This window comes from Leucoraja erinacea, chromosome 22 (genome assembly GCF_028641065.1).
Source record: "Leucoraja erinacea ecotype New England chromosome 22, Leri_hhj_1, whole genome shotgun sequence".
NCBI lineage: Eukaryota > Metazoa > Chordata > Chondrichthyes > Rajiformes > Rajidae > Leucoraja > Leucoraja erinaceus.
The window spans coordinates 4,817,350-4,841,097 of NC_073398.1; the positions used below are offsets into that span (position 1 = coordinate 4,817,350).

Genomic DNA, 23,748 nt, shown 5'->3' on the forward strand with positions numbered 1-23,748 from the left:
GTTTCGCATGTATATCGACTCCGAGGAATTTGAGGCTTTCAACTATCTCTGGTCAATGCAAACTGGGGAGGGAGGGTGGGGGAGAGCAGTGGGGGGGGGGGGGGCGGAGAGTGAGAGGAGGGAGAGAGAGGGGGGAGAGAGAGGAGAGAGAGGAGAGAGGGGGGGGAGAGAGGAGGGAGAGGAGAGGGGGGGGAGAGAGAGGGGTGGAGAGAGGGGAGGAGAGAGAGAGGGGGGGAGAGAGAGGAGGGGGGAGAGAGGGGGGAGTGAGGGGGGAGAGGGGGAGGAGAAAGAGAGGGGGAGAGAGAGAGAGTGGGGGGGAGGGGGAGACCTGGGGGAGGGGGAGAGCGGGAGAGAGGGAGAGCGGGGGGAGGGGGAGAGAGAGTGGGGGGAGGGGGAGAGGAGGAGAGGGAGAGGGGGGGAGGGAGGGGGAGAGAGAGAGAGAGAGAGGGGGTGGGAGAGAGAGGATGCAGTAGACACAGACTGAGTGATCGTAGCTGTTGTCACCTTTGCTGGGCCGGAGAGATGGGAAGATAAAAGCTTTGCTGGAGCGTGTGCTGGACCCAGTAACATGAGGCTGATCACATTCAGGGCTTCACTGCCTTTGTCTGCTTGAATCAAGGAGTTCCAGGCCCCTTTCCACCCCCGCTCTCAGAGGTTTACAAGTCACGGTGGTTCAATCGAATTGAGGCAACGATACTTTATTGTCACGTGTACCCAGGTGCGGTGAAATGCTTGGTTGCCGGGCAACCCGGTAAAGTCATGCCGCTGACCCCACCGTGCAGCGCGCACGTGCCGCCATGTTATAGCGGCAGCAATGTTACGGACATTCACCGAACAGCCCTATATTCAGCCTGGAGCCACACGTGGCAGCAGCAGCCCCTTGCTGGGTTCCCCCGACGGTCTCCCGACGGCCCCCCTCTCTCTCCAATGCCCCCCCCTCTCACCGTCCCCTCCCCTCTCTCTCTCCAATGGCCCCCCTCTCTCTCCAATGCCCCCCCCCTCTCTCTCCCCCCCCTCTCTCCAATGCCCCCCCCCCTCTCTCCCCCCCCCTCTCTCCTCCATGCCCCCCTCTCTCCCCCCTCCTCCAATGGCCCCCCTCTCTCCCCCCCCTCTCTCCAATGGCCCCCCCCTCTCTCCAATGCCCCCCCCTCTCTCCCCCCCCCCCTCTCTCTCCATGCCCCCCCTCCTCTCTCCAATGCCCCCCCTCTCTCTCCAATGCCCCCCCCTCTCTCTCTGCCCCCCCTCTCTCCAATGGCCCCCCCCTCTCCAATGGCCCCCCTCTCTCCAATGCCCCCCCTCTCCAAATGGCCCCCTCTCTCTCTCAATGGCCCCCTCTCTCTCCAATGCCCCCCCCTCTCTCTCCAATGCCCCCCCTCTCTCCAATGCCCCCCCTCTCTCTCCAATGCCCCCCCCCTCCTCTCTCCAATGCCCCCCCTCTCTCCAATGCCCCCCTCTCTCTCCAATGCCCCCCCTCTCTCTCCAATGGCCCCCCTCTCCAATGCCCCCCCCCTCTCTCCAATGCCCCCCCTCTCTCTCCAATGCCCCCCCTCTCTCTCCAATGCCCCCCCCCTCTCTGCCCCCCTCTCTCCAATGGCCCCCCCTCTCTCTCCAATGGCCCCCCCTCTCTCTCCAACTGTTGTCGACGGACCTCCTCCTTCTCCAGCTGCCCCCAGGTTGCGAGGTCAGACCTGGTACAATGTGGAGCGGGTGCTGGAAGTCGGGGGAGCAGGACTTGGCTCAAGCTAGAGAGGAGCAGCAATCTGCAAAGTGATGGCGGTCAGATGCAAATGTAATCCAGGGTGACCCTGGCCACCCGCATGCGTGCGTGCGTGGTTACCGGAATGGGTCTCCGGCATTATCCAAGCATGCAGTTGAGTTCACTTCCCGCCCCACCCCCGGCTTGTACTTTGCTTTGCAAGTGAGTGCAGATGCAAATACATGACGTGGCAGTGCACACTGGGAGCTTCCAAACCACAGGCCGCTGCCAACCGCAACGACCCATTGACAGAGGAGTTGCCAACAAACACGATAGGCAAATCAGATCCACGCAGCCAGTTGTACAGGGTCTTGGTGAGACCGCACCTGGAGTATTGCGTACAGTTTTGGTCTCCAAATCTGAGGAAAGACATTATTGCCATAGAGGGAGTGCAGAGAAGGTTCACCAGACTGATTCCTGGGATATCAGGACTTTCATATGAAGAAAGACTGGATAGACTCGGCTTGTACTCGCTAGAGTTTAGGAGATTGAGGGGGGATCTTATAGAAACGTACAAAATCCTTAAGGGGTTGGACAGGCTAGATGCAGGAAGATTGTTCCCGATGTTGGGGAAGTCCGGAACAAGGGGTCACAGTTTAAGGATAAGGGGGAAATCTTTTAGGACCGAGATGAGAACTTTTTTTTTCCACACAGAGAGTGGTGAATCTGTGGAATTCTCTGCCACAGAAGGTAGTTGAGGCCATTCATTGGCTATTTTTAAGAGGGAGTTAGATGTGGCCCTTGTGGCTAAAGGGATTAGGGGGTATGGAGAGAAGGCAGGTACAGGATACCGAGTTGGATGATCAGCCATGATCATATCGAATGGCGGTGCAGGCTCGAAGGGCCGAATGGCCTACTCCTGCACCTATTGTCTATGCTTCTATGTTTTTCTATGAATGAGTTGATGGGTTAGTAAGAAAAGGGCGGAAAGGAAGAGAGGAGAGGCACAACAATGGGACGAGCCTTTCATTCCCACACTTTTGGCAGCAAAGTCTAGCCCCATTCTTTCAAAACTTTCTCAAGTGCCCCTGAAAGGATAACTTGCTGAGGATCTACTGGTCAGGCCGCATGTGGAATATCGTGAGCTATATTGGGCCACCATACCTGAGGAAGGACGTGCTGGCTCTGGGGAGAGGGTCCAGAGGAGGTTTACGAGAATGATCCCAGGAATGAGCGTTTGTCGGCACTGGGCCTGTACTCTGCTGGAGTTGAGAAGAATGAGGGGGGGAGGGGGGGGGTAACCTCGTTGAAACGTACAGCATGGTGAAAGGCTTGGATTGAGTGGATGTGGAGAGGATGTTTCCACTAGTGGGAGAGTCTAGGACAAGAGGTCACAGCCTCAGGATTAAAGGATGTTCTTTTAGGGAGGAGACAAGGAGATAGAGGGGATAGAGCCTTCTCTGTTGCTGCTCCGGCACTCTGGAACACCCTGCCATTGCACATCAGACAGGCCCCCTCTCTGTCCATCTTCAAATCCAGTGTTAAAACACATTTGTACTCCCTGGCTTTTGACCATGCCTTAGGCTTTGCTTCTGTTTGTGGTGTTTTTGATGTTTCTTTATTTTACATGTCTTTTCCTACTATTTCTTTTGATTGTTATTTTTGGTGTGTATTAACTTTTTTGTCGATGATTAGTGATGTACAGCACTTTGTTGCAGCTATGTTTGTTTTTAAAGTGCTCTATAAATAAAATTATTATTATTATTATTATTAAATCTCTTTTGTCAGAGGGTGGTGAATCTGTGGAATTCTTTGCCACAGAAGGATGTGGAGGCCAAGTCAATTAATATTTTTAAGCCAGAGATAAATAGATTCTTGATTAGTACGGGTGTCAGTGGTTAAGGCAGGAGAATGGGGTTGGGAGGGAGAGATAGATCAGCTGTGATTGAATGGTGGGGTAGACTTGATGGGCTGAATGGCCTAATTTTGCTCCTATCACTTATGACCTGATGACCGTAAAATACTTGATGATTGTGGGCGGCACAGTGGTACAGCGGGTAGAGCTGCTGCCTCACAGTGCCAGGGTCCCGGGTTCAATCCCGACCACGGGTGCTGTGTGTGTGTGTGTGTGTGTGTGTGTGTGTGTGTGTGTGTGTGTGTGTGTGTGTGTGTGTGTGTGTGTGTGTGTGTGTGTGTGCGCGTGTGTGTGTGTGTGTGTGTGTGTGTGTGTGTGTGTGTGTGTGTGTGTGTGTGTGTGTGTGTTGTTTGTACGTTCTCCCCGTGACCTGCGTGGGTTTCCTCCGGGTGCTCTGGTTTCCTCCCACACTGTACAGACGTGCGGGTTTGCAGGTTGATTGGCCCTCTGTAAATTGCCCTCGTGTTGTCGGGAGTGGAGTGATATCCATGTGTGGAGTTGCGGCCTCACAGCGCCAGAGACCCAGGTTCGATTCCGACCTCGGGTGCTGTCTGTGTGGAGTTAATACGTTCTCCCTGTGACCATGGGTTTCCTCCGGAGTGCTCTGGCTTCCTCCCACATCCCAAAGACGTGCGGCTTTGTAGGTGGTGTGGGAAGGAACTGCAGAAGCTGGTTGAAACCAAAGATAGACACAAAGTGCTGGAGTAACTCAGCGGGACGGGCAGCATCTCTGGAGAGAAGGAATGGGTGAGACCTTTCTTTAGAATGGTCGTTTCGGATCGAGACCCTTCTTCAGACTCAGTCCGTGCCCGAGATGTCACCCATTTCTTCTCTCCAGAGCCGTTCCAGCTGAGTTCAACCGGCATTTTGTGTCTATCTTTGTTCGGCATTGTAGGTTAATTGGCCTCTGTAAAATGTGTAGGGAGTGGGTGAAAAGTGGGCATTGAATGGTTGTCGTGGGCCGAAGGGCCTGTTTCCAAGCTGTGTCTCTGAGCTAAACAATGTGTCCTTCTCTCTCTCCAGGTTTCTGGATTACTTGTCAGACCTGTGCGTATCCAACAAGATTGCCATCCCCATCACCCAGGAGCTCATTTGCAAGTTTATGTTGAACTCATCCAACGCTGACATTCTCATTCAAACCAAGTAAGCCGGCACGTTCTTTACACCACCCAAGTCAGACACAAAATGCTGGAGTAACTCAGCGAAGGTAGGCAAAAGATGCTGGAGTAACTCAGCGGGTCGGGCAACAGCTATGGAGTGAAGGAATGGGTGACGTTTCAGGTCGGGACCCTTCTTCAGACGGGTCTGAACTCAGCGGGTCAGTCAGCGTCTCTGAAGAAAGAAGACGGGTGGCGCAACAGTAGAGCTGCTGCCGTACAGCGCTGGAGACCCAGGTTCGATCCTGAACACGGGTGCTGTCTGTACGGAGTTTGTACGTTCTCCCCGTGACCACATGTGTTTTATCCGGATGCTCCGGTTTCCTCTCCCACTCCAAAGACGTACAGGTTTGTAGGGCAATTGGCTTCAGAAAAATGTAAATGTAATTTAGAAAAAGGTCCCTATTGTGTGGAGGAGGGGATCGCTAGTCAGTGCGGACTCGATGGGCCGAATGGCCTGTTTCCGTGCTGTATCTGCTACCTTGTACCTCCCGAAGAGTCCACCAGGGACTATACTGAAAGTTGGACAATTTTATACTGGACAATGTTTACATTGTTATCAAGCCAATTAACCTATAAACCTGCACGTCTTTGGAGTGTGGGAGGAAACTGGAGCACCCGGAGAAAACCCACGCGGGTCACGGGGAGAACGTGCAAACTCCGCACAGACAGCATCCGTGGTCTGGCGCTGCATTTTGCTGTAAGGCAGCAACTCTACCGCTGCGCCACCGTGACTCTCTAAACTAAAGTTAACGTTTCAGCTCGGGACCCTTCTCCAGACTGAAAGAGATGAATGAACGATACTTTCTTATCACGTGTGACATGCCACAGTAAAAATCGTTACATACCCTACACAAAGTATGCAAAGAGTCGCCAGCTAAAGGACACCAACAACGTTTTAAATGGTTCAGTGAGATCCCAATGGTCCCTCTACATTCTTGATGCCCCCCCCACCCCATCCACCCATGTCGGGGTCCCTCTTTGTTCCCCCTCCCCCCCCACGCTGGATAGAGGGAGGGGATCAGGAGGTGAGGAAAGGCCAGAACATAACAAGTCACAAGTCACATTTGTTTATAGAGCACATTTAAAAAACAACTCTCGTTGGCCGGCAACAGATGACCAAGGAAGGGTGGAGCCCACAATGGCCCATTGTTGGCTGGGGAAGAGATGAGAACAAGAGGGATACAGCGATGTGAACAGTGGAACTGGTGGGACAACTAGTGTGGGGGAGAGAGGGGACGCACGCAGGGGTACTTGAAATTCGAGAAATTACCTCCGGTTCCCCCCCCCCGCTACTTTCAGTCTGAAGAAGGGTCCCAACCCGAAACGTCGCCCATCTTTTTTTCTCCAGAGATGCTGCCTGACCTGCTGAGTTACTCCAGCACTTTGTGTCTATCTTCGGTATAAGCGGCACCTGCAGTTCCTTCCTGCACACTTTACAGGACAGGGCAGTTTAAAGCCACCTGTGCTGGCAATGCATCTGCTTTTTAATTCCTATTTAGCTTCCCAATCAATGAAGTGCGTTCGACCAACATCTAGGTAATTGGTTTGGAAGGAGCAGGCGGTGTTTACAGTGACATGCGGCACTCCGTCCATCACGAACTGGTGCATCGGTCTTTGTGGTTATCAATATTTTTTCTTTCCATGGGCGGACAACATGGGGTGGCACGGTGGCGCAGCGGTAGAGTTGCTGCCTCACAGCGCCAGAGACCCCGGTTCAATCCTGACTATGGGTGCTGTCTGTACGGAGTTTGTACGTTCTCCCCGTGACCTGCATGGGTTTCCTCCGGGTGCTCCAGTTTCCTCCCACACTCCAAAGACGTACAGGTTTGTAGGTTAATTGGCTTCAGTGAAAAAAATTGTATAGACAATAGACAATAGGTGCAGGAGGAGGCCATTCGGCCCCTCGAGCCAACACCGCCATTCAATGTGATCATGACTCATCATCCACAATCAGTGCCCCGTTCCTGCCTTCTCCCCAAATCCCCTGACTCCGCTATCTTTAAGAGCTCTATCTAACTCTCTCTTGAAAGTATCCAGAGAACCAGCCTCCACCGCCCTCTGAGGCAGAGAATTCCACAGACTCACCACTCTCTGTGAGAAAAAGCTTTTCCTCATCTCTGAACTAAATGGCTCACTCCCTTATTCTTAAACTGTGGCCCCTGTTTCTGGGAACATGGGAACATGTTTCCTGCCTCTAGCGTGTCCAAACCCTTAATAATAACCATATAACCATATAACAATTACAGCACGGAAACAGGCCATCTCGGCCCTACAAGTCCGTGCCGAACAAATGTTTTTTCCCCTTAGTCCCACCTGCCTGCACTCATACCATAACCCTCCATTCCCTTCTCATCCATATGCCTATCCAATTTATTTTAAAATGATACCAATGAACCTGCCTCCACCACTTCCACTGGAAGCTCATTCCACACCGCTACCACTCTCTGAGTAAAGAAGTTCCCCCTCATATTACCCCTAAACTTCTGTCCCCTTAATTCTGAAGTCATGTCTTCTTGTTTGAATCTTCCCTATTCTCAAAGGGAAAAGCTTGTCCACATCAACTCTGTCTATCCCTCTCATCATTTTAAAGACCTCTATCAGGTCCCCCCTTAACCTTCTGCGCTCCAGAGAATAAAGACCTAACTTATTCAACCTATCTCTGTAACTTAGTTGTTGAAACCCAGGCAACATTCTGGTAAATCTCCTCTGTAACAATTAATAATCTTATATGTTTCAATAAGATCCCCTCTCATGCCTTTTATTCTGAGGCTGTGCCCTCTGGTCCTAGACTCTCCCACTAGTGGAAACATCCTCTCCACATCCACTCTATCCAGGCCTTTCATTATTTGGTAAGTTTCAATGAGGTCCCCCCCCACTTCATCCTTCTACACTCCAGCGAGTACAGGCCCAGTGCAGACATACGCTCATCATATGTTAACCCACTCATTCCTGGGACCATTCTTGTAATGCAGCAGCCTGTAAACACAGTCCATGTAGATAATGCACAATAAACAACAAATACATACATTTATAAACACAATCATAGTCTAGAAAAAAAACCCATGAAGTCCTAGTGCAATCAGGGACAGTCTATAGTCCATTGTTGAGTCTAGTGTAGTGTTCAAGAGCCTGATTGTTGTTGGGTAGAAGCTGGAAGGGGCAGCTCGTATAAAGAACACAGGGACTCTGCAGAAGGACTCGGACAGGTTGGGAGAGTGGGCAGAGAAGCGGCAGATGGAATATAGTGTTGCAAAGTGTGGAGTCATGCATTTTGGTCGTTGGAATAAAGGCATAGACTATTTTCTAAATGGGGTGAGAATCCAGAAATCGGAGGGAGCAAAGGGACTTGGGAATGCTGGTGCAGGATTCCCAAAAGGTTAATCTGCAAGTTGAATCTGTTGTAAGGAATGCCAGCATTTATTTCGAGCGGATTAGAATACAAAAACAGGGATGTCATGATGAGATTTAATAAATCACTGGTCTGAGTGCATTTGGAGTCTTGTGAGCAGTTTTGGGCCCCACACCTGAGGAAGGATGTGCTGACTCTGGGGTGGGTCCAGAGGAGGTTTACCAGAATTATCTCAGCAATGAGTGGGTTAACTTATGATGAGCCTTTGTCGACACTGGGCCTGTACTCGCTGGAGTTTAGAAGAATGATGGGGGACCTCATTGAAACTTACCAAATAGTGAAAGGCTTGGATAGAGTGGATGTGGAGAGGATGCTTCCAATAGTGGGAGAGTCTAGGACCAGAGCTCATGGCCTCAGAATTAAGGGACGTTCCTTTAGGAAGATGAGGAGGAATTTCTTTAGTCAGAGGGTGATGAATCTGTGGAATTCTTTACTGTGGAGGACAAGTCAGTGGATATTTTTAAGGCAGCTATAAATAAGACTCTTGTTTAAGGGCCTGTCTCACATTCACGACCTAATTCACGACTTTTTTTTACTCGTGGACATTTTTCATCAGGCTAGAAAAAACGCCCCGACCTACTTGATGCCACGAGTACCAACAACTAGCATCACGTCCTGCTACGACCTACCTACGACCTCCTATGACCTCGTGACGACCATGCTGCGAGTACGAGTCAAGGGCAAACTCGGCAGAGGTCGTGAATTACGTCGTGGAAGTGGGACAGGGCCTTTAGTACGTGCGTCAGGGGTTATGGGGAGAAGGCGAGGAGAATGGGGTTAAGAGGGGAAGATGAGGATGGCGGAGTAGACTTGATGGGCCGAATGGCATAATTCTGCTCCTATCACTTACGGTATGAACTAACCCAAACCAAATCAGCTTTTTGTTTGCGAGTTAGCGTTGATGCTTGCAAGAGTAAATCAGCTTGTGGCAAAACGTCCGACCCTAGTGTAACCCCAAGTGTGGCGTCTCTGGTGGTAATGTTGTCTCTTTGCAAGGCTGCTGTCGAATCGCGGGGACTTCAGCATCGAGAGCCCGCTGCTGGAGGAGGACGGCGAGGAGGATGAGGTTTGGTTGTACTGGATAGACGGAGACAAGGAGCCTCACGGCAAGTCTATCCGCCAGCTGGCTGAGGAGGCAAAGGAGGGCAACAAGGAAGAGACCGATATCCTCACCTACTACAGGTAACGTGTGTGTGTGTGTGTGTGTGGTCGTCTATCAGCGCGGCACGGCAGGCAAAGGAATCGCCTCGGGGTGAGAGAGAGAGAGAGAGTGGAGAAATCAACTCGGCCCAGTTCACTGGGGAGCGGCACGGTGGCGCAGCGGTGGAGTTCGTGGTGGTCATAAGCGATAGGAGTAGAATTAGGCCATTCGGCCCATCAAGACTACTCCGCCATTCAATCATGGCTGATCCATCTCTCTCTCTCTCCTCACCCCATTTTCCTGCCTTTGCCCCCATAACCCCCGACACCCGCACTAATCAAGAATCTATCAATCACCATTCACTGCCTCCACAGCCGCCTGTGATTCTTCGATTCCACAGATTCACCACCCTCTAACTAAAGAAATCCCTCCTCATCTCCTTTCTAAAAGTACGTGCTTTCATTCTGAGTCTTTGGTACTGGACTCTCCCACGAGTGGAAACATCCTCTCTCCATATGTGGGATGGTGGTTGGGTTGGTGCAGCAGAGAAACAGGCCCAACTTGCCCACGCCGCCCAACATGCCCCATCTACACCGGCCCCACCTGCCTGCCATTCGCCCATATCCCACTAAACCTGTCCTACCCATGTACCTGTCTAATTGTCTCTAAAACGTTGCGATTGTACCTACAAGTGCTGAGCGGTGGAATTTGGGAAGGGTTGATGAGAATGTTAAGAGAATTGGTTTCCGGGAAAATGGTGGGGGTGAGATAGTGATGTGAGGCAAGGTTAGGCCGGATGTGGGAATGAAAGATGGGAAGATGCCGATGATTGGGAAGCAGGATGGGGATGACCAGGACTTGGTGCGGGAGTGTATTTGGGCAGCAGTCTTGCAGAGGTGGGAAGGTTTGACATATTCGGGCGTGGAACGGCACGGTGGCGCAGCGGTAGAGTTGCTGCCGTACAGCGCCGGAGACCCGGGTTCCATCCTGACTCTGGGCGCTGTCTGTACGGAGTTTGTACGTTCTCACCGTGACCTGCGTGGGTTTTTCCCGGGTGCCCCGGTTTCCTCCCGCACTCCAAAGATGTGCGGGCTTGTAGGCTAATTGGCTTCGGTAAAATTTTAAGTTGTCCCTAGTGTATGTAGGATAGTGTTAGTGTGCGTGGGATCGCTGGTCGGCGTGGACTCGGTGGGCCGAAGGGCTGTTTCATTCTGGCACCCTGTATCTCTAAACTAAACTAAACATGATGAGGTACGTTGCGCCACCCACACACTGTGCCCACTCCCGTCCCTACATCTGAAGATAGATACTAACGCTGGAGTCACTCAGCAGGACAGGCGGCATCTCTGGAGGGATGGAATGGATGATGCTTCCCGTCGACGCCTTTCTTCAGGCTGAGAGTCAGGGGAGAGGGCGGCATAGAGATATGGAAGGGCAAGGTGTGAAAATGAGAGATCAAAGGGGATGAGGTCAAGGTAAATGTAGAAGGTTCATTGTCAGCTGTGGGGAAGGTGACAACAAGCCCTACAATCGGTGAAACTCGTCGGAGAACTGGGATGGGGGAGGGAGGGAGAGAGAGGGTTGGGAACTAGGATGGGGGAGGGAGGGAGAGAGAGGGTTGGGAACTAGGATGAGGGAGGGATGGAGAGAGAGGGTGGAACTAGGCTGGGGGGGAGGGAGAGAGAGGGTTGAATTAGGATGAGGGAGGGATGGAGAGAGAGGGTTGGGAACTAGGATGGGGGAGGGAGGGATGGAGAGAGAGGGTTGAACTAGGATGGGGGAGGGAGGGAGAGAGAGGGTTGGGAACTAGGATGAGGGAGGGATGGAGAGAGAGGGTTGGGAACTAGGATGAGGGAGGGATGGAGAGAGAGGGTTGAACTAGGATGGGGGAGGGATGGAGAGAGAGGGTTGGGAACTAGGATGGGGGAGGGAGTGGAGAGAGAGGGTGGAACTAGGATGGGGGAGGGAGGGATGCAGAGGGTTGAACTAGGATGAAGGAACGACCATGTTCTAACCCAGACTGGCATGCAATTCCTCTTGCAGGTACCAGCTGAACCTCTTTGCCCGCATGTGCCTTGATCGTCAGTACCTGGCCATTGACCAGATCTCCACGCAGCTGGGGGTGGACCTCATCCTGCGCTGCATGTCCGACGAGGACCTGCCCTACGACCTGCGGGCTTCATTCTGCCGCCTGATGCTGCACATGCACGTGGACCGAGACCCCCAGGAGTCGGTCACTCCGGTGAAGTACGCCCGGCTCTGGACGGAAATCCCCACCAAGATCACCATCCACGAGTACGCTACCGTATCTGTCTTCACTTTGGTTTAGTTTAGAGATACAGCGCGGAAACAGGCCATTCGGCCCACTGAGTCCTCACCGACCAGCGATCCCCACACACTAATGCGCCTGTCCAACTTAGGCGACTTTTTATGCGACTGCAGGAGACTATGCAGTCGCCACGTGTTCGCGGGCGGTTGCCGGGGAGTTGTCTTCACGGTCGTGAGGAGTTCCCGCATTCGGGGAACTAGTCGCGGCCTCATTATGGTGTCGAAAAATTAGCGGCGACCAGAATGAAGCCGCCATGGCGAGTAGCGAGAATTCTCGTGCCGTAGGTGGGTCATCGCCAGGAGGTCCCAGTGGGTCGCCAGGGGGTCAAAGGTTCTCGTAGGTTGGAGCCGGTGCTGACCGGTGAATTTCATTGGGGGAAAAAAAACGTAAGCAGTAGTTTTCAGAACCAAGGATAACCGACTGTTAATGATAAATGTCCGCCGAGCTTCACAGCCGTGTATCCCTGGCTTCTTAAAAGTTGTCTCCACTCCTTCTCCCCCCTCTCCCTCCCTCTTTTAAAGGACACTGTGTGTCTGTATCACATTGGCTTTGCACCGTGTGAATTTCACTCAGACAGCGCTTACCCCGCTTGCCCCTGTCCCCCGCCTGTATAACGGGCTGGTGAAGGAAGCGATGTGTGTGTGTGTTCGTGTTCGTGTTCGTGCCACCCTGACAGTCGCCGTTCCAGTTGCCGGTTTTTCAGGCGACTGCCGGCAACTTGACAGTCGCCCGCTGTCCGCTGAAAGATCGCCTAAGTGGGACAGGCCCACTACACTATCCAACACACACCCCGAGACAATTTACATTTACACAAAGCCAATTAACCTCCAAACCTGTACGTCTTTGGAGTGAGGGTCAAAACCAGAGATCCCGGGGAAAACCGACGCAGGTCACGGGGAGAACGTACAAATTCCATAGAGACAGCACCCGTAGTCAGGATCGAACCCGGGTCTCTGGCGCTGTGAGGCAGCAGCTCTACCGCTGCACCACCATGCTGTCCCATTTATGTTTTAAATGCGGTGAGCATTAAGCAACTTCTACTCAGCACGTGATTATCTCTGTGTAGTTTAGTAGTTCAGTTTAGTTTATTGTCACATGTACCGAGGTACAGTGAAAAGCTTTTGTAGCGCGCTAACCAGTCAGCAGAAAGACAAGACATGATTACAATCGAGCCGTCCACAGTGTACAGATACACGATAAGGGAATAGCGTTTAGTGCAAGGTAAAGCCAGCAAAGTCCGATCAAAGATAGTCCGAGGGTCACCAATGAGGTAGAGAGTAGTTGAGCACTGCTGTCTGGTTGTTGATAGGATGGTTCAGTTGGCCATGGTGTGGCTGTGCACTGGTGTGAGAGGGAGACGGTTTGTGTAACGTGCGTCTGGCTTGGCGCTGGTGGAGGTGCGTCTGTTAAATGTTGCCGATCTCCGGGCAGGTACGACTCGGTCACCAACATGTCCCGCGACGACAAGAAGAACAAGTTTGCGCTGACCATGGACTTTGTGGAGGAGTACCTGAAGGACGTGGTGTCTCAGCCGTTCCCCTTCGGAGACAAGGAGAAGATCAAGCTGACGTTCGAGGTGGGTTACGGAGAGTGGGAGCATCATCCCGCCTTCCCCCAAACATTCGCCGCCCTCTTGATTTCTTTGGCCAAAATTGCACAGTTGATGCCACAATTGAACACTGAAGGGAATGGGATCAATATACTGCCATCAAATGTTGCCATTAGTGGGGGAGTCTAGGACCAGTGGCCATAGCGGGAATAAAAGGACACCACTTTAGAGTCGTACAGCACGGAAACAGGCCCAACTTGCCCACACCGACCAAAATGTCCCATCTACTCTAGTCCCACCTGCCTACGTTTGACCCATTTCCCTCTAAACTTTTCCTATCCATATATCTCTTCAAGTGTCTTGAAAATGCTTATAGTACCTGCCTCAACTACCTCCTCTGGCAGCTCGTTCCATACACCCAACAGCCTCTGAGTGGAAATCTTGCCCCTTGGCTTCCTATTAAATCTTGCCCCCCTCGCCAATTAAATCCTTTCCCTCTCACACTAAACCTAAATTCTCTGCTCCTTGATTCCCCTACGCTGGGTAAAAGACTCTGAGCGCTCACCCTGTCTATTCCCCTCATGATTTTACGCACCTCTACAAGATTGCCTCCCGCGCTTCGAGGATGAGGGGTGATCTTATTGAGGCGTATAACTTAATGAGGGGAATAGATCGGGTGACTGCACAGTCTCTTGCCCATATAGGGGAATCGAGAACCAGAGGACATAGGTTTAAGGTGAGGAGGGAAAGATTTAATAGGAACCTGAGGGGTAACTTTTTCTCACAGGGGGTAGTGAAAGCATGGAACAAGTTGCCAGAGGAGGTACTTTCACAACGTTTTAAGAAACATTTAGACAGGTACATGGATTGGACAGGTTTTGAGGGATATGGGCCCAATGCAGGCAGATGGGACTAATGTAGTTGGGACATTTTGGTCGGTGTGGGGCAAGTTGGGCTGAAGGCCCTGTTTCCACTCTGAATGACATAATGAGTCTATGTATAAGGTCCTAGCCGGCCCAACCTTCCCGAATAGATCAGGATCTCGAGTCTTGGTAACATTCTGTTGATTTCGTTTTAGAACTTTTTGATCGACTGACCAAATCTCGTTGGATTTTTGTTCTAGGTGGTGAATTTGGCTCGCAACCTAATATACTTTGGGTTCTACAGCTTCAGCGAGCTTCTGCGGCTCATTCGAACATTGCTCGCCATCCTGGACAGCGTTCAGAATCCCACCTCCTCATACTTGGAAAGGCTGAGCAGGTTTCAAGAAGGAGGTAAATTTTGAATGCTTCAACTTCTGTGTAAAAGTGCTCTACCTCAGCCAATGCCTCATGAGAACGTGTCACTGTTTGAACCGGTCACTTTGAAATCGAAACAGAGAAAATGGGTACAGGCATAGGCCATTTGGCCCTTTGAACCAGCACCAATCAATATGATCATGGCTGATCATCCAGGATCAGTACCCTGTTCCTGCTTTCTCCCCATATTCCTTGATTCCGTTAGCCCTAAGAGCTATATTTAATTCTTTCTTGAATACATCCAGTGAATTGGCCTCCACTGCCTTCTGTGGCAGAAAATTCTACAGGTTTACAACTTCCTGGCTGAAAAGGTTTTTCCTCATCTTGGTCCTAAATGGCCTACCCATTAGTCTTAAACTGTGATCACTGGTTGTGGACTTCCACAAAATCGGGAACATTTTTCCTGCATCTAATAATAATAATAATAATAATAATAAATTTTATTTATGGGCGCCTTTCAAGAGTTTCAAGGACACCTTACAAAAATTTAGCAGGTAGAGGAAAAACATGTAAGGGGAATGAAATAAATAGTAGAGACATGACTAGTACACAAAGTAAATACAGAATTCAATACAAAACACAGTATGAGGCAATTAATGCACAGATGAAAAGGGATGGCACGTGGGGCTAAGGTTAGGCAGAGGTGAAGAGATGGGTCTTGAGGCGGGACTGGAAGATGGTGAGGGACACGGAATTGCGGATCAGTTGGGGGAGGGAGTTCCAGAGCCTGGGAGCTGCCCTGGAGAAGGCTCTGTCCCCAAAACTGCGGAGGTTGGACTTGTGGATGGAGAGGAGACCGGCTGATGTGGATCTGAGGGACCGTGAGGGTTGGTAGGGGGAGAGGAGGTCAGTGAGATATGGGGGGGCCAGATGGTGGAGGGCTTTGTAGGTGAGGCCCAGGATTTTGTAGGTGATCCGGTGGGAGATGGGAAGCCAGTGAAGTTGTTTGAGGACTGGAGTGATGTGATGCCAGGATTTGGTATGGGTGATGAGTCGGGCGGCTGCGTTCTGGACCAGTTGGAGTCGGTTGATGTAGGTGGAGCTGATGCCAAGGAGAAGTGAGTTGCAATAGTCCAGTCGGGAGGAGATGAAGGCATGGATGAGTCTTTCAGCAGCGGGCGGTGTGAGAGGGGGTCTGAGTTTGGCGATGTTGCGGAGATGAAAGAAGGAGGTTTTAATGACATGGCGGATGTGAGGCTCAAGGGAGAGGGTGGAATCAAAGATCATGCCAAGGTTGCGGGCCTGGGGAGATAGGGAGACAGTGGTGCCGTCGATGGTGAGAGTGGGGTTATTGATTTTGGGGTTATCTACCATGTTGAATCCTCTAAGAATTTTATACGTTTTCATAAGATCCCCTCATTCTAAATTCCAGTGAATATAAGCCCAGTCGATCCATTCTTTCATCATATGTCTGTCCCGCCATCCCGGGAATTAACCTGGTGAACTAACCTCAATGGCAAGAATGTGCTTCCTCAAATTAGGAGGCCGAAATTGCACACAAATAATGTGTGGGAAATGATGTCCACCGTCACATTCTTGCCTTGATCTGATGATAATAAATGCACATACATCACCACTAAATACAAACGTGCTCAATGTGATCATGGCTGATCACCCACAATCAGTACCCCGTTCCTGCCTTCTCCCCATATACCCTGACTCCGCTATCTTTAAGAGCTCTATCTAACTCTCTCTTGAAACTATCCAGAGAACCAGCGTCCACTGCCTTCCGAGGCAGAGAATTTCACAGATTCGCAACCCTCTGTGTGAAGAAGTGTTTCCTCGTCTCCGTTCTAAATGGTTTACCTCTTGTTCTTAATCTGTGGCCCCTGGTTCTGGACTCTCCCAACATCGGGAACATGTTTCCTGCCTCTAGTGTGTCCAAACCCTTAATTATTTTATATGATTCAATAAGATTCCCTCTCATCCTTCTAAACTCCAGAGTGTACAAGCTCAGCCGCTCCATTCTATCAACAAATGACAGTCCCGCCATCCCGGGAATTAACCTTGTGAACCTATGCTGCACTCCCTCAATAGCAAGAATTTTGATAAATTTCCCGCATGGTAGGCTGATCCAGAAGTCTAAGACGCATGTGATCTGCAGTGACTTGATCATTTGGTTTTAGAACTGGCGTACGTGTGGAAGACAGGGTGTCATGGTGGGAGGGTGATATTCTGGCTGGGGTTCTGTGACCTGTGGTGTCCCATAAGGAGGTAGACAAAAATGCCGGAGAAACTCAGCAGGTATCAATGGAGCGAAGGAAATAGGCAACGTTTCAGGCCGAAACCCTTCTTCAGACTGGTTTGGGGGGGGGGGGGGGGGCGGGAAGAAGAAAGGAAGAGGCGGAGCCAGAGGGCTGAGGGAGAGCTGAGACAGTAAGGACTACCTGAAATTTCACTTGGGCAGTCTGCACCCCAGCGGCATGAACATTGACTTCTCTAATTTCAGGTAGTCCTTACTTTCTCCTCCCCTTCTCAGCTCTCTGGGTCCGCCTCATCCTTTCTTCTTCCCCCTCCCCCCCCCACCCTCACATCAGTCTGAAGAAGGGTTTTGACCCGAAACATCGCCTATTTCCATAGAGTTTCTCACCCGCTGAGTTTCTCCAGCATTTTTGTCTACCTTCGATTTTCCAGCATCTGGAGTTCCTTCTCGAACAGAGTTCCATAAGGATCTCGCTCTGGGTGGCCCCCCCTCCCCCCCGCTCTCAGGGAGGCACCTGGCTCTGGGTGGTACGTACGGGTCCCTCTCAATCTCGGCGGCCCCCTGCCGGGTCCCTCCTCACACTGGGTATCACGAGTCCCTCCTTGCGGACCCCCCACAGTGAGGGATGTTCGGCCTGGCAGTGCATCTGGGGGGCCGCGGTGGGGGCCAGGCCAAGGCCGGGGTCTCTGGGACTCTCGTCCACCCTTCGTCTCCTCCGCCTCCCCTCCCAGGCAACAACGTGATCCGGACCATCCACGGCGTGGGGGAGATGATGACCCAGATGGTCCTGAGCCGAGGGTCCATCTTGCCCGGCATCCTGGGGGATGGGCACGAGACCCCGGTGCGGAGCGGGCAGGCAAAGCAAGCGCCGACCACGGAGAACGAAGACGTGACCGTCATGGACACCAAGCTGAAGATCATCGAGATACTGCAGGTGAGCCGACCATCGTTAAATCCCATCGCAACCAGCCCAGTTTAAGCACTGTTGGAATGTCAGCTAGGTCGAGTTTAGTTAAGTCTAGTCGAGTTTCGTTTAGTCTAAGTGGGAGATACAGCGTGCAAGCCGTCCCTTCGGCCCACCGAGCCCGCATCGAGCAGCGAACCCCGCACACTGGCGCTCTCCCACACACCCTGGGGACAATTTTCAATTTTACCTCAGCCAATTAACCTACAAACCTGTACGTCCTTGGAGTGTGGGGGGAATCCGGAGATCCCGGGGAAAACCCACGCCGGTCACGGGGAGAACGGCCAAACTCCGTACAGACAGCACCCGTGGTCAGGATCAAACCTGGGTCTCTGGCGCTGTCAGGCAACAACTCTGCTACTGTGCCACCGTGCCACCCCAAGTAGATCCAAGTATGTGCGCTCTAGACTGCACGGTCGAACTGTGGTTCTGTTTTGTTCAGGGTCTGACTGCCCTGTCATTCTGCTCCACCTGTCATTATTAAAAAGGTTACTTGTCTTTCAGTTCATCCTGAGCGTCAGACTGGATTACCGCATCTCCTACATACTGTCCATCTACAAGAAGGAGTTTGGGGAGACCAACTCCTCTGATTCGGTGGCCGGCACATCGACAGAAAGCGCAGGTAAGTGTTGATCGTAACGCACTCTGGCAGCTCCGCTAGTCAGGGTCGATCCCAGGCCTCTGGTGCTGCAAAGGGCCTGTCCCACTTTCACAACCTAATTCACGACCTTTTTTACTCGTGGACATTTTTCATCCGGCTAGAAAAAACGCCCCGACCTACTTGATGCCACGAGTACCTACGACTAGCATCACAGCCTGCTACGACCTACCTACGACCTCGTGACGACCATGCTGCGAGTATGAGTCAAGGCCAACTCAGCAGAGGTCGTGTATTCGGTCATGAAAGTGGGACAGGCCCCTAAGGCAGCAACGCCACCGTGCCGTCCCATGGTGGGGAGTGTAGGAGGCGTTACCGGCAGAGTTACACTGGGACTGAGAGCCCAGTACAGTGGGTTCACGCAGCCTGGGGTGACTGATGTATCCTTTCTGTGTGTGTGTGTGTGTGTGTGTGTGTGTGTGTGTGTGTGTGTGTGTGTGTGTGTGTGTGTGTGTGTGTGTGTGTGTGTGTGTGTGTGTGTGTGTGTGTGTGTGGGCTGTGCGTGTGTGTGTGTGTGTGTGTGTGTGTCGTGCGTGGTGTGTGTGTGTGTGTGTGTGGCTGTGCGTGTGTGTGTGTGTGTGTGTGTGTGTGTGTGTGTGTTGCGTGCGTGTGTGTGTGTGTGTGTGTGTGTGTGTGTGTGTGTGTGTGTGTGTGTGTGTGTGTGTGTGTGTGTGTGTGTGTGCGTGTGTGTGTGTGTGTGTGTGCTGTCTGTCTGTGATTGTGGCAAAATGTGGCCGCATGAGACCACCCAGCAGGTTATTCACACTCGCCACAATGGTTCACTGGCTACTGGATTTGACATTACAGCTTGAATCAAAAGCAGATGTGATCACTGCAAAATGTCCTTCACGATAAAGAATTCTCAAACCATTTTGCGTTTATAACTTCACAATATGGTTTTTCTGGGTATGTACGTGTGTGTTGGTGTGTGTGTGTGTTGGTATGGGTGTATGTGTTAGTGTGAATGTGTGTGGTATGCCTGGGCGTGTGTGTGTGTGCGTGTGTGCCTGTGTGTGTGTGTGCGTGTGTGTATGTGTGTGTGTGTGCGTGTGTATATATTGATGTGTGTGTGTGTGTGTGTGTGCCTGGGGGGTGTGGTGTGTGTGTGTGTGGTGTGTGTGATGTGTGGCGGCATGGGTGTGTGTGGTGTGTGTGTGTGTGTGTGTGTGTGTGTGTGTGTGTGTGTGTGTGTGTGTGTGTGTGTGTGGTGAAGTGTGCCTGGGAGTGTGTGTGTGTGCGTGTGTGCGTGTGTGATGTGCGTGCGCGTGTGTGTTTGCGTGCGCGTGTGTGTGAGTGTGTGGGTTAGAGTGTGTGTGTGTGTTTGCGTGTGTGTGTGTGTGTTGATGTGTGTGTGTGTGTGTGTGTTTGCATGTGTGTGAGACTCACATGTGTGTGTGATGTGTGTGTGTCGTTTCCGTGCGTGTGTGTGTGTGCGTGTTGGTGTGGGTGTGTGTGCGTGTTGGTGTGTGCGTGTGTGTGGTGTGGTGGGTTTGTGTGTGTGGTGTGTGCGTGTGTGTGTGTGTGTGTGTGTGTGTGTGTGTGTGTGGGTTTGTGTGTGTTGATGTGTGTGTGTGTGTGTGTGTGTGTGTTGATGTGTGTGTGTGTGTGTGTGTGTTGATGTGTGTGTGTGTGTCTGGGCGTGCGTGTGTGCATTGCTGGTGTGTGCGTGTTGGTGTGGGTGTGTGCGTGTTGGTGTGTGGGTTTGTGTGTGTTGATATGTGTGTGGTGTGCCTGGGCGTGCGTGTGTGTGTGTATTGATGATTCAAAGTAGGTGAAGGTGGAATTTCTTTCTAATGATATAGGTTAAGGACAACATTGCGAGTCAAAGCCCAAAAGAATAAAGAGTTCTTGGAATTGGGGGGTGGAAGTAAATAATGGGTTGGTGGTGGGGGAGGGGAGGGGGCAGGAATTGAGTCTAGTTGGTGTGAAGGAAGAGAAACAGCCAGCTGAGCCAACATTACATGTGCTACACCAATGTCAAAGTGACCCTCTGTGAAGTTTGCGTCCACCCATGTCTTTGATGGCCTGCGGTGTGGCGTGCAGGTGTTGCTGTTTGATTGTATCACAGGTGCTGGCTCTAAAACCCTACTCTGTTTTATGCAGTGCCAGACCTGGAGATCATCGGGGAACAGGCGGAGTCCATGTTTGCAGGAAGGTACGAGACTCACATCTTGTGTGAATTTGGACTTTTTCGTTTCCAAAGGGCAATCTGGGCTCGTTTTTCACTCTGGTGTGAGTTCCACAGTTCAACAATCCCTGTTTGTCCATTCTCTCCATAGAGCTAATGCCCTAAACACTTTTAACCCCACCCCCCATTCCCACACTGACCTTTCTGTCCTGGGCCTCCTCCACTGTCAGAGTGAGGCCAAATGCAGATTGGAGGAACAGCACCTCATATTACGCCTGGCCAGCTTACAACCCACACGGTATGAAGAAGGGTTTCGGCCCGAAAAGTAGCATATTTTCTTCGCTCCATATATGCTGCTGCACCCGCTGAGTTTCTCCAGCATTTTTGTCTACCTTTGATTTTCCAGCATCTGCAGTTCCTTCTTAAACTTCCTAACCAGCGGTATAAATATTGATTTTTATCTAACCCTTCCTTTCCCTCTCTCTCTCTCTGTCCCTCCCCCACCCTAGTTCTCCGACTAGTTTCACTGTCCTCCTAATTAATTTAACTGATTGTATACCTCGTTGTCACCTTCCCCTCAGCTAACAACGAACCGTTCTACATTCTACATGTCCTTGACCACCAACCCCTTTGATCTGTTTTCACACCTTAACCTTCCTTATCTCTATGTCTCCTTCAACCCTGACTCTCATTCTGAAGAAGGGTCTCGGCCAGAAACGTCCCACATTCCTTCTCTCCAGAGATGCTGCCTGTTCTGCTGAGTTACTCCAGCACTTTGTGTCTATCTTCGGTGTAAACCAGCATCTGCAGTTCCTTCCTACACAATAGCCACTAATCCAGATAGATAAACTTCTTCCAAAGTCTTTGTCTTGCAGCCTCCCTCTCCAATAATCGGTGTGGGTTGGCTGGGAATGTGACTTGGCACAGATATTTAGTTAGGAGTTTAGAGATTCACCGAGTCCACGCCGACCATCGATCACCCGTCCACACTAGTTCTATGTTATCCCACTTTCTCATCCACTCCCGACACACTAGGGGCAATTTACAGAGGGCCGATTAACCTACAAACCCGCACTACTTCAGTTTGTGGGAGGAAACCCACACGGTCACAGGGAGAACGTGCAAACTCCACACGGACAGACAGCACCTGAGGTCAGGATCGGACCCCGGGCCTCTGGCGCTGTGAGGCATCAGCTGTACCCATGGATGCTACTGGGAGACTGGTGAAAGTATCTGCCAATTCCCCTTTGCCGAGTATTCCCAACGGCATGAAGTGAAGGCTAACACATTCTTTGAATGAATGTATAATCATAAAAAATAGGTGCAGGAGGAGACCATTCGGCCCTTCGAGCCAGCACCGCCATTCATTGTGATCATGGCTAATCAGCCACAATCAGTAACCCGTCCAGGTACACTACATCCACTGGCTCACCTTCATCCATTTTACTTGTCACACCCTCAAAAAACTCCAGAAGATTAGTCAAGCAGGATTTCCCCCATCATAAATCATGCTGACTTGGACCAATCCTTTTACTGCTATCCAAATGCGCTGGTATTACTTCTTTAATAATTGACTCCAGCATCTTCCCCACCACCGATGTCAGGCTAACTGGTCTATAATTCCCCGTTTTCTCCCTCGCTCCTTTCTTGAAAAGTGGGATAACATTAGCTTTCTTCCAATCCACAGGAACTGATCCTGAATCTATAGCACATTGGAAAGTGATCACAATTTCTAGAGCCACCTCCTTGAATGTTGTGGGATGCAGACCATCAGACCCTGGGGATTTATCAGCCGTCAGTCCCATCAGTCTACCCAATACTATTTCTTGCCTAATGCAAATTTCTTTCAGTTCCTCCGTCTCCCTAGATCCTCTGTCCTCTAGTACATCTGGGAGATTGTTTATGTCTTCCTTAGTGAAGACAGAACCAAAGTACCTGTTCAACTCTTCTGCCATTTCCTTGTTATCCACAATAATTTCACCTTTTTGCCTTCAAGGGACCCACATTTGTCTTTACTATTTTCTCTTAATATACCTAAAGAAGCTTTTACTATCCTTCTTTATATTCTTGTCCAGCTAACCCCCGTACTTCATCTTTTCACCCCGTATTGCCCTTGTTGTTACCTGCTGATGTCCATTGAAAGTTTCCCAATCCTCTAGCTTCCCACTACTCTTTGCTATGTTATACACCTTTTCTTTCAGTTTTATTCCATCCCTAACTTCCCGTGTCAGCCACGGTTGCCTCTTACTCCCCTTAGAATCTTTCTTCCTCTCAGTACAGACAGCACCCGTAGTCAGGATTGAACCCAGGTCTCCGGCGCTGTAAGGGAACTTCACAGGCACATCACTAGATACAATGCCGAGAAGATTACTTGTCTATTGATTCCACATACACCTTAGTCCCTGTGATCTTATCCAGACCACTATTCCACTCTATTCCAATAGAATTCCGATAGACTGTGGGAGTTTCCTTCCTGCAAAGGTCACATGTGTCACATCTCCATTCTTGGCTAAAAGCAGTCCCCCCCCCTCTCCCTCTCCATTCTCCCCCCAACAGTGGTTCACTCCAAACAATGAGTTAACAATAATAACAGGGAACTGCAGATGCTGGTTTGCCAAAGAAAGTCACAAGGTACTGGAGTAACTCAGGCAGCAACCCTGGAGAACATGGATAGGCCACGTTTCGGGTCGGGAGTCTCCCTCTGCCTGAATGCAGTGGTGGGTGGATGTAGAGAGGATGTTTCCACTAGCGGGAGAGTCTAGGACTAGTGATCATAGGCTCAGAATTAAAGGACGTTTCTTTAGGAAGGAGATGAGGAGGAATTTCTTTAATCATAGGGTGATAAATTTGTGAATTTGTTGCCACAGACGGCGGTGGAGGCCAAGTCAATGGACATTTCTAAGGCGGAGAAAGATAGATTCTTGATTAGTATGGGTGTCAGGGGTTATGGGGAGAAGGCAGGAGAATGGGGTTAGGTGGGAGAGATAGATCAGCCATGATTAAATGGCGGAGTAGCCTTGTTGGGCCGAATGGCCTAATTCTACTCCTATCATGAACTTATGTGGAAATGAGAAGGGAAATTAAAATGTTCAAGAAGGAACTGCAGATGCTGAAAAATCGAAGGTAGACAAAAATGCTGGAGAAACTCAGTGGGTGCGGCAGCATCTATGGAACGAAGGAAATAGGCAACGTTTCGGGCCGAAACCCTTGATGGTTGGCAGCCAGGAGATCTGGCAAACATTGGCGGCCGAGCGCAAGTGTTGGGCAATTTAGCCATACAGCACAGTAACAGGTCAGT

General features: G+C 51.0%; 1 protein-coding gene across 2 annotated transcripts in view; it reads left to right on the forward strand.

Moving 5' to 3' along the window:
• Positions 1-23,748, forward strand: part of itpr2 (inositol 1,4,5-trisphosphate receptor, type 2) — a 387,486-nt gene that overhangs the window by 107,627 nt on the left and 256,111 nt on the right. For both annotated transcript variants that reach the window (XR_008725216.1, XM_055652809.1), the window contains exons 17-24: positions 4,635-4,754; positions 9,177-9,362; positions 11,365-11,616; positions 13,082-13,226; positions 14,323-14,473; positions 17,432-17,634; positions 18,169-18,286; positions 20,426-20,477. Coding sequence is in view for 1 of the 2 variants with exons in the window: in XM_055652809.1 (XP_055508784.1) it covers positions 4,635-4,754; positions 9,177-9,362; positions 11,365-11,616; positions 13,082-13,226; positions 14,323-14,473; positions 17,432-17,634; positions 18,169-18,286; positions 20,426-20,477 (1,227 nt within the window). In the remaining variant the exon portion in view is untranslated. The remainder of the gene's footprint in view (positions 1-4,634; positions 4,755-9,176; positions 9,363-11,364; positions 11,617-13,081; positions 13,227-14,322; positions 14,474-17,431; positions 17,635-18,168; positions 18,287-20,425; positions 20,478-23,748) is intronic.